The 9,508-nt window shown below is 35.7% G+C and overlaps 1 protein-coding gene across 1 annotated transcript; it reads right to left on the bottom strand.

Moving 5' to 3' along the window:
• Positions 1-2,602: 2,602 nt before the first annotated feature.
• LOC18036867 lies at positions 2,603-8,387 on the bottom strand. Its single transcript, XM_006427020.2, has 5 exons — positions 8,190-8,387; positions 6,349-7,471; positions 5,059-5,975; positions 4,517-4,573; positions 2,603-3,005 (listed from the first exon to the last, which is right to left on the bottom strand). Exons 2-5 carry the CDS (start codon positions 7,325-7,327, stop codon positions 2,760-2,762), a joined length of 2,199 nt encoding a protein of 732 aa, XP_006427083.1. The 5' UTR covers positions 7,328-7,471; positions 8,190-8,387; the 3' UTR covers positions 2,603-2,759.
• Between the last annotated feature and the right edge of the window lie 1,121 nt (positions 8,388-9,508).

Raw genomic sequence — 9,508 nt, 5'->3', positions numbered from 1 at the left:
TTTTTTTTTTTTTCTTTTGCAGCACACCTTTTCTTCACAGTTAATCGTTTAACCTTTATCAGATTCATTAACATGTAAGTTAAGATGTAAAGCACCAAAAATGCAAGTTTAGTAAAGCAGGAACAAAACAATCACAAGCACAAGCCTCAACATCAATAGAAGTTTATCAGGTTTTGCACAATCCTCGCATCGTACACGGTACATACCAAAACACACTGGAAAAATAAACGCTAGAAAGATGCACCACGCGATAGAAACACCAACTGGGGTCACGCAGTACTTTATTTTGGGTGATGGAGCCTACTTTTAAAGTGACTCTGATTGTGAGAGTGTTCATTCTAAGTGACCTTAATATCAGCCCTTGGATCATTCCCGTTCTGTTTGGTTGTTTCTTTTTCTTAAAAGAGAATTTTTGCAGGGAGATTGAAGAAAAGCCGATTGAATCATAAATGAGAGTCCCTCGCAGATACAATTCAAGCCACGCAGTTTCTATTGCTGTGCCACTTATTGGCTTTTCTTCAATCTCCCTGCAAAAATTCTCTTGCAGGGAGATTGAATCAAGCCGATTCAATCATAAATCGCTTATCAAACGATTACCGGGATAACACTTCAACATCTGTTGTCACATGGAGAGAAATCCTTTCTCTGATTGATGTAATGTTCGGATAATGTGCATTTACTTTTCATTAAAACAAGCATTGTCATGTTGTTGAGAAACTATTACGTTAAACTGTTCAATTTAATTTTGACAAGTGAGAGAGAGGGATGGGACCATCCCATTAAATTTAAGTTTCGAGTGGGCATTACCAGCATTGTAATCATTCTTTCATTTTCATGCTTGTCAAATCTAAATTTGAACACCTCACCGTGTCAGAGTGGTTATATCAGAATTGTCTCACCTGGGTTTCTATTCTCATGACCTCTTCTAATAGAAAAAGTCTTTGGTTATTCCTAATCAGTGGCAGAATCAAGATTTTACTTCGAACAGGCTATAGTGATTAAACAATAATCTTAAGTTGGTTGTGACATAAAGATCGGTGTTATAAAGTGTTTTACAACATGAAAGATGATCATTCTCTGTTGTCGCCTCTTTCATTGGACTTTTGCCACTTGCATGCCGTGAAATTTTTTTCTTCTGAGTCAGGTTAAAAGCCCTCGTTTAGCAGGTTAAGAGCGGCCAATAATTTGAAAAAAAATTACTAAAATTCATTTAATTGATGAATGTGACATTATTTTGATAAATCAAGTGAAGGCGTGATGTACTGGCTTACTTAAAATTATTGCTTGAGTTCTCTTTAAAAAAAAAAGAAAAAGAAAATTACTCGAGTCTTTTTCAACTAATTAAAATATAGCTAATATTATTAATGCTTTGTTGTTTGCACCAGTCTTTTTCTCCATTGTTTTTCTCCTGTGTTTTATCCTTAGGCTCCCATTTTATCACATACTTCTTGTGACCAAGTTTTAAATACAATTTTGGACTTTTTGGTTGTCATAGAGAGAAACTCTTATTTTTCAGATATCTGGTTACTCCAATACAAGAAACTTTAGAGTACATCAAAGGTATTATACCCAATTAATATATTTATATATATGACATGTATAATTCAATTAAATATAACTATTAATTAATCTTAACAATCGTCACCCTCTCACAGTATTAATCTTCTCCCTTGTTTCCTTGTCCTACCACGTAGTTCATGCAACAACAACAATTCCCCAAACATTTTTTCTCCATCTCTTGATCGCCTTTTTGTAAACTGGAGTCCAATTCTTTTAGAATAACTTCTATGCTTTGTAGCCACGCTTTCATTTTTGTGTGTAGGCCTTGCACGTTGTTGCTGCTGCTTCTTCGTGACATCAACTATGCCTAGCAAATCTTCTCTGATGCTCTAGAGTTCATGCTTCGCTTCTCTCAAAGAATCTTGATTCTCTTCAAGATCGAGGATGCAACAGCGATGTTTGGTGATCAATTGCAATATCGCCCAAGACTATGCCTCTCAGCCAAACCATTGCTCTTAGGATGTCACAGAAAGAAAATTTCAAAATACTTACGCAGATGTTCTGTAAATAATCTTTGCGAGATGAAACAATGCACTTCCTAATGGTTTTAGAATTGTAAACAAATCAGTCCAAGTCAACTTTGATATAATTTCCTTTTAAATAATCAGGTTGTTATTCATTTTCAACAGATTACGATATTATTTAGTATCATAGTAATCTTTTGATCAGCAGATATTTTAATTAAAGATCAAATTTGCCAATTGATGGTTTAATTTCAACTAACCTGTCTTCTTTTATTACTCTTTAATTAATATATGTTGAAAAAAATCAAAAACAGGGGAACCGAAGATTTGTTGCTGTAAACTGCAGTTAAGAGAGAAAAAATGAAAATGAAAAAGAAAAGAAAAGATTTAATTTTCTTTTCTGGAACAGCAAGCATTTGGTTGTTAAAACATTTGAGGTTTTTGAGTTTTCATGCTTTTAGGCTTACCCCGATTCATTTCATTCTGTGGAAAGCACAGGAAGAAATTTTATATACACAAGAAAGAGTGAAACTGTTTATGAAACAAACTCCAGAGCTACAGATACAAACCAGGATAGCTTTTTGATCAATCAACAAGCATTTCATTTCCTTAGGAATATCACAAGGCAATAACGTTGCATCGAATCAATTGGTTGGAGTGACTCATCTTGACAATATTTGTATCACCCTTTCAATTTCCGAAAACAATTAAAGAATGAGTATGAAGGGGTAGGCCTTATTTGGGTTTCATGCATTTGTAGATAACCTGTGACAATTTCTTGTACATCTGCTTCTTCAAGTACATTCTTTCCACCTTTTTTCTTCCTTCCATCGCCATGCGCTCTCTCACTGATGGATTTTTAAGCAAATATCTGAGGTTTTGAGCAAGAACTTGAGCCCCTGGATGGCCTGGAGGGTGAAGAAGCCCTGTTACATTATGCTCAACAATTTCTTTTGTGCCTCCAGCATCTGTTCCAAGTACCTGTTCCAAATATGGGAAGAAAAACAAATTCCATGACCTGTTTTCGTACTTCTTCATATACACAGCTTCGAAAGAGGAAAAAAAAATCTTTAAAATGCGTAATACAAGCCTAAGAGAGATTAACCACCTGAAGTGGGGTCTTTCCTAGAAAGCTCTATTTGTGATATATTTTTCTGACAAGATAAAAGGCGTATGCAGGATGTTCAGAAAAATTATACAATTGTTTGATACTTCATTTTGTCAATGATTTCACTCTACCGACACAATACTAAATAGTTCTTTTGTTCATACATTCGAAAAAAAATTTACTGTAACAAATAAAAAAGGGACTTGCTCCCGTGGCTTATCTTCCCTACATGTTTTAACTTTCAAGATCACATCTCTTTGATTTTGTCTAAAATAGGCCACAATCCATAACTGGTAACTTTGTATGTTCAGGTTACTGCACACCACACCACAAGGGGATAGCACACTAGGCTTGCCTCTTGCAATGGAAGCAAGAGGTCTAGGGAGATCTTTATTTTTATTTATTTATCTCTTTTGTAAGGAGAGGGAAGACCTAGCATTTCATTGGAATATTATCGCCAGGAGACTACATCAACAGAGTTAGATTACACGTTTGAAAAGGCAACATACAGTCTCAAACATATGGACAACACACACTAAATTTACTAAATTATTCTGTTCTATATACACCCTTTGCATTTATCTTTCTTAATGTCCATTCAAAACCATTAATTTAGACAAATTTTTACATCACAATAACAGCATACAGAAAATGCAAAGCAAACATCAGGGATATGTTATTGTAGAAAAGCAAAAAGCTTCTAAGAAAATATTCCAGTAGGTAGAACAGAACGAAGTCTGGTATAAATGACAGATTAAGAAAGATAAATTTCTTTTAAAGCTACTTAATATATCAAGAACTAGATATGTAATCCATGAATTAGGCTGACAGTAACATCTCAACAAACTGCAACTAGACCAAATTCAGAAAGTTGACCAAAATTATGATTGCAAGCACTCAAAACATACGCTTATACAACGCATGAACATGAATACGCACAGAAGTATATGAGACGAATCTTGGAAGTTCAAGCAAACCTCACTATATTGGGTATCTAGATGCATATTATACATGACCAATGAGCGTATGCAAGCAAACATTAAATAAATACAACTGCATTTGTATGTTTCCCTTTGATGCAAGCAAGCAACATTTCAGAAAGCCAGACAGGTTGTGAGTTCAAACTGCAATGCCATATGTCATTGATTACGCAAAGCATGCAAAAGATAAACGAAATGTGATGTGTTGCAGCAATCGCTTTTCATTTTTCTGTTCGTTTCAGGGCTAAGCTGCAGAAACTAATGGATCATGTAACAGCAATCACTCATATGCTTTTAATTTTCTGAAATCTATGAGTTAAGAAATAACTCCGGATAACAACTATCAACATCAGCCAAAAGATAGGGCTCAATAAACTTGGATGAAATCCAAGTTGGATGCTTACCGGAACACCAAATGCCATTGCTTCAATTGTCACTCTCCCAAATGTTTCTCCCAGTCCCTGCGTGTCAATGTTTAATCAATTAGTGCTCCTGATAAGCAAGAAGGTCCTCAAGCTGACTAGCTGAGCAATAATCTTGCTACTATTGTGGATTATAAAAAACAGTAAAACAATAATAATAACAATTCTTCTACTGCCAAGAATTCTAAAAGTTTAGTTAATGCGATAGAAGCTCAAGTATGTTATATTTCTTCCCCTAAGCATATATTCAAGAAGTAGGCTCATTTACTTGTGCATTTGCATTTTATAGCCATGGTACAAATAAACAATCATGTCATTCACAGAATTTGCATGAAAACATGAAAAAAGTTAAGGAAATAAAGCACTGAACCTTATTAATCATTCAATTGATCAATAAATATACACATCAACTCTCACATTTACATGAATGCATACATGTACACACATCCGCACACAAAGATCACACACACACCGCATAGATGTGCATGAAAGAAAGATAGCTGAAAAACACAAAAAGAGATTACCTGGGAGTTTATAACATAAACATCTGCTGCAGAGTAAAGTGATGCAACCCGTGTAGTTGCTGGAGTCCACAGCATAGCCTTTGACAAGTTCGAATGCTGGGATAAGAACTCTAGAATCTCCTTGACATAAGGCACTTTATTGCTCTTAGATCCAACAGACCCAATAAGAATTTTAAGAGCCTGTTGCTGTTTCCCGTCAGATTTAGACAACACTTTTCTTCTTAAATGACCACTACCGAAGCTCACAGCATCTGTATTGCCGATTGAGGTAAAGAGACTAGGCGACAGTAAATTTTTCCTTACAGGTTCATTCAATTGGGTAAAAGACTCACTGGAGACAGACAATTCATTCGAAGATAAACCAACATCATCTGACATTTGAAGCAGACCTCGACCTCTTAAATGATGTCTGGAAGTCAACGAAGATTTTTTCCGGCCTACATTCCTTGATTTTCTTATTTTAGAATCGTCCATTGAAGGTTCTTGTTCAATCATCAGCTGTGCCGACTCAACAAGCAAGAGCTGGCCCTTTCCAGGGTTTATACTACTAAGAGACAACACAAGCATATCCTGGTCAGTCAATCCCATTTCTTTCCTAACTGAATCTCGTAACAGATTTCTTTTTTCACACATTTTCTCAGGGCTAGAAGTTGGAGTATTTAGTGAACAAGTAAAACCAGCTACAAAAGCCAACTCATCATTCACAGATAGTGGAACAACCGCAGGTTGAGATCTTAGCTTGAGTTTTTCTTCTTCACACCAGGTAAGCCATTGTTTGGTCTGTGATTCAGAAAGAAAAACCAGCATCTTCACTCGATCAAGAACGAGCTTTGCCCGATCAAAGTACTCACGTCGATTTTCCATGATCCACCAGACAACTTGACTTCCACCAGCAGGAAAACGAGTTATATATTGATCTGAAAACAAGAATATGATTCAAAGTTAATAACATATGACAGATGAAAGTGTGAAGCCTCAAACAAATCCAAGACCATACTTCACTCAACCACGTAGCAATTTAAAAATTGAAGTTAAATGATAAAAAGCGATAGCAAGGCAACGCATAGAATGATATTCAATGTTTTCAAGAAAACAAACACAAGAACGGACTTTTAGTTATAAGAAAATAATTTCAAGTGTTGCCTTGCTGAGAGACAAATAATATTCTAGAGATGCTAATGGCAATTGAATTGTGCAATTTCATAAAGAACTTCAGCATCTTCTCGACTATTGTAATTATATTAAAATGAAATTAAGGAAATCAATGAATTATTACCTAATGACACTCACCAATCCATGTTGCACAGACTGCAGATCCTGCAATGACAAGATCTGCCTTCATTGAAGTTTTGAAGCTCGGTTCTCCTCTGTCCTCAAGCACTTTGATCTTTCTCCTAGCAAGCTCTGGCATTAACCCACCCCTCTTACTTAGAACTACAGCTGAAACTGTGGCTCCACAGCTCAAAAGCTCTGTTGCCAACTCCATCATAGAAAGAGGAGCCCCAGTCATTGAAAGTTCATGGAATATCAAAATGAATTTCCTGGACCAAACAAATCGTGCGAAGTCCCCCTTCCGATCACAAGTCCCTGATCGCTTTTCTGGACTCCATTCTAGAATTCTATCCTCAGTCAACCCAAATGGACCAACAAGCAAACCATAAGAAGCATTTGTCATGGGAATTTCAGGCAGCTGAGCTTCCATATAATTGCTCTCAACATCCAATTTCGCCTTCTGTTTACCCCGCCCTTTACCACGCGAACTACGTTTACTCTTCTTCCTTTTAGCTACACTCCGGCGAGAAGCATCATTATTCCTTCTCTGGGTTAAAACCATATCTATTTTTTTAGAATCTGCCCCCAGAGTTTTAATGGTTCCATTATTTATGTCCAGGTCACTATGATTGGCAATCAAATCACGTCGTTTATTCTGGTTGGAGTCCACAATCTCATTTCTGCGTTTACCACCAAACCCCAAGAATTTGTCATTGTTCTCACCATGAGCCCACCTGGACTGGACATAAAACCCAAGATAAGTCCAGAGAGTAATCAGAAGCAACCAATACACTAAGCGATTGCTTCGAAACCACTGTAAAGAAGCGCTTCTAACTTCTCTTCGTGGAGTTCGGCTAGCATTCAATCTCCGAAATGAAGGAGAATTCTTTGGTGTCGATCTTCCTGACAATGAGGACTTAAGGCTGCCACCCTGCCTGAAGGATGACTGTCTAGCGACATTTACATGCAAATCTCCTCCATTTAAACTGTCCTCCATAAGTTTCTATTTGCTACCAGAACACCATAAGGCTTATTTCACATGTCCACAGGATATACACCATACTAAATCAGCCGAACTCCAAAAAAGGGTCCCATACACTGAATTTTAGCACATTCTTCTACAGCTCTTCAGGCTTCAATGCTACATGAATCAAGAAAACAGAAATTTAAATATCAATAATAATTTCTTTATATTTTTTAAATAAAAAATATGTATACTCAGTTTCTTATGGTTTAGAGCCTAAATAAGGTAAAAGCATATGTAATAACCAAAAACAAGTTACTGTTAATTCGCTATATTTTCTCAGCAACCATAAGAGAATTTCATAATATTCACAAAAAACTATCCAACAATTATCCATTTACTAATCTTCCTGCCGTTTCTCAATAACCAAACAAAGATTAAAATCCACCCAAAAATGTCTCCTAGCCATCACATCTACAAATCTCAAACACATACCCAACATACAAGCTCACTTAAGCAGAATGCTTTGTTTCTTTCATTTTTCCTTCACTTTCTTATCAACCAAACAGTTACTCATAGTAACCGATCACTAACTAAACAATAAATAAACACAAATACTAAGTCAAATCACGATCATCAAACAAAGCCGGAAATATACAAATCCAGTTTAATCACTTACATTTTCTCAGTAACCAAACAAAATAAGTATATCAGAGCTATAAAATATAAAACAAAAGTACAAATATTTAAAAAAAGAAAAGAAAAGCAAACAAGCGTAGCTCGCTCCCATTTTTGTCGCGGCAACTCAATCAAGAGAACGAAACGACAGTTGCAATCAAAACTAAAGTTATTTTTAAAAGCTTAAGAGAGTAAAAATAAAATTTACTAATCTCACCTGCGCGACTGATCTCTTCAGCTCTCAGCTCTCAGCTCTCAGCTCTCAGCTCTCAGCTAGTGGAGAGAGAGATGCGAGTGAAAAGCTTTAGTGTTTTGAGAGAGAAGAAAAAGGCGAGTGTCTCTGAAATGTGTTGGAAAAAACGGATGGCACGTACGAGTCGAGTCAACTCGTGTGGAACAGTTGCTGAATTTTTTTTTGAAAAGGCGAAGGTACTTATTTTTAATTAACTATTTCTCCAAAATTATTTTTAAAAAATATTAGTTCGCGATTTGAAGGAAATAACTACCAATCATAAGCAGGCATTTGGTTTCTTAATATGGTGTCGGCGGGTTTGACGATTTTATGATGACCGTTGGATTGATCGGAAGAGTCTCTTGTTTTTCATATAATCTAATAATACCTATTAAATTATTATTATTATACACATATCCATCTGTATCCTTTAAAGCTTTCACCTTTACCCAGACGGAAAAAGAAAGAGCAAGTGGCTTATACTTAAGCTATAGTTTAATTAGTAACCGACAGACTCCCCTCTTAATATCATAAATAAGGCATAAATTACGTAAAACAAGTGGGTGACACTGTGCTGAAAACAGATCTATGAATTAGTCATTACGTTACTTTTCATATATATTTATGTCGATTACAGTACCGTATCCACAGTCTTGATGCCACTGTGTAATTGGAAAATTAATAAAATATGATTATTTGACGATTCCACGACCTTGCATCATTAGATAATTAAAAAATTAATAGAATTTAATCATCTAACAATCTTAAATTGTAGGATACATGCGTGAATACCATAGTCAAAATCATCTACTCATCCGTAGCAATAGATTTAAACTAATAATTACATATTTATTCTTTTCGGTACTATTATTAGATTATTTCAGTTTAAAAAATAAAAATAAATCACACCTACAATCCCTGAGGTTTGAGGAATACACTTTTAATTTTTCAATAAGGGACACTAATGTCATGGGCAAGCGAATAGCCTAATTTCACGAGCCGAAGTGAGCAAGCCTGGCTTGATTCTAGGATCTCTACAACTCTCTACACTTATAGTTATCTAGATAATTTTATGCTTATGTATAGCTAGACTTCTCTAAAACTTATGAGATATTTTGCACAAGTTGCCTAAGTTAGTGGAAGGCTCTAGACCTAGGCAAGCCACTCTATAGATAGAGCATGGCACCCACCATTTTGAACAAACACAAACACACCTAGCACAAGCAACTCTTGTAAAGCTCTCTTGTATTTTCTCTTACGAGTAATAAAATTCGCTTTGGCCATATTGCTCTCTTCTCTATATC

This window comes from Citrus clementina, unplaced genomic scaffold, assembly GCF_000493195.1.
Source record: "Citrus clementina cultivar Clemenules unplaced genomic scaffold, Citrus_clementina_v1.0 scaffold_7, whole genome shotgun sequence".
In the NCBI taxonomy this organism is placed as follows: domain Eukaryota; kingdom Viridiplantae; phylum Streptophyta; class Magnoliopsida; order Sapindales; family Rutaceae; genus Citrus; species Citrus x clementina.
The sequence above is the reverse complement of the archived record's forward strand: the minus strand, read 5'-3'. Positions and strand labels throughout refer to the sequence as shown.

Coding starts and splice junctions, on each gene's coding strand:
- LOC18036867 (XM_006427020.2), bottom strand. CDS start 7,327: ATGGAGGACAGTTTAAATGGAGGAGATTTGCATGTAAATGTCGCTAGA. Junction 5,976..6,348: donor AGTCTGTGCAACATGGATTG/GTGAGTGTCATT, acceptor TCTTGTTTTCAG/ATCAATATATAACTCGTTTT. Junction 3,006..4,516: donor CAATGGCATTTGGTGTTCCG/GTAAGCATCCAA, acceptor TATTTGGAACAG/GTACTTGGAACAGATGCTGG.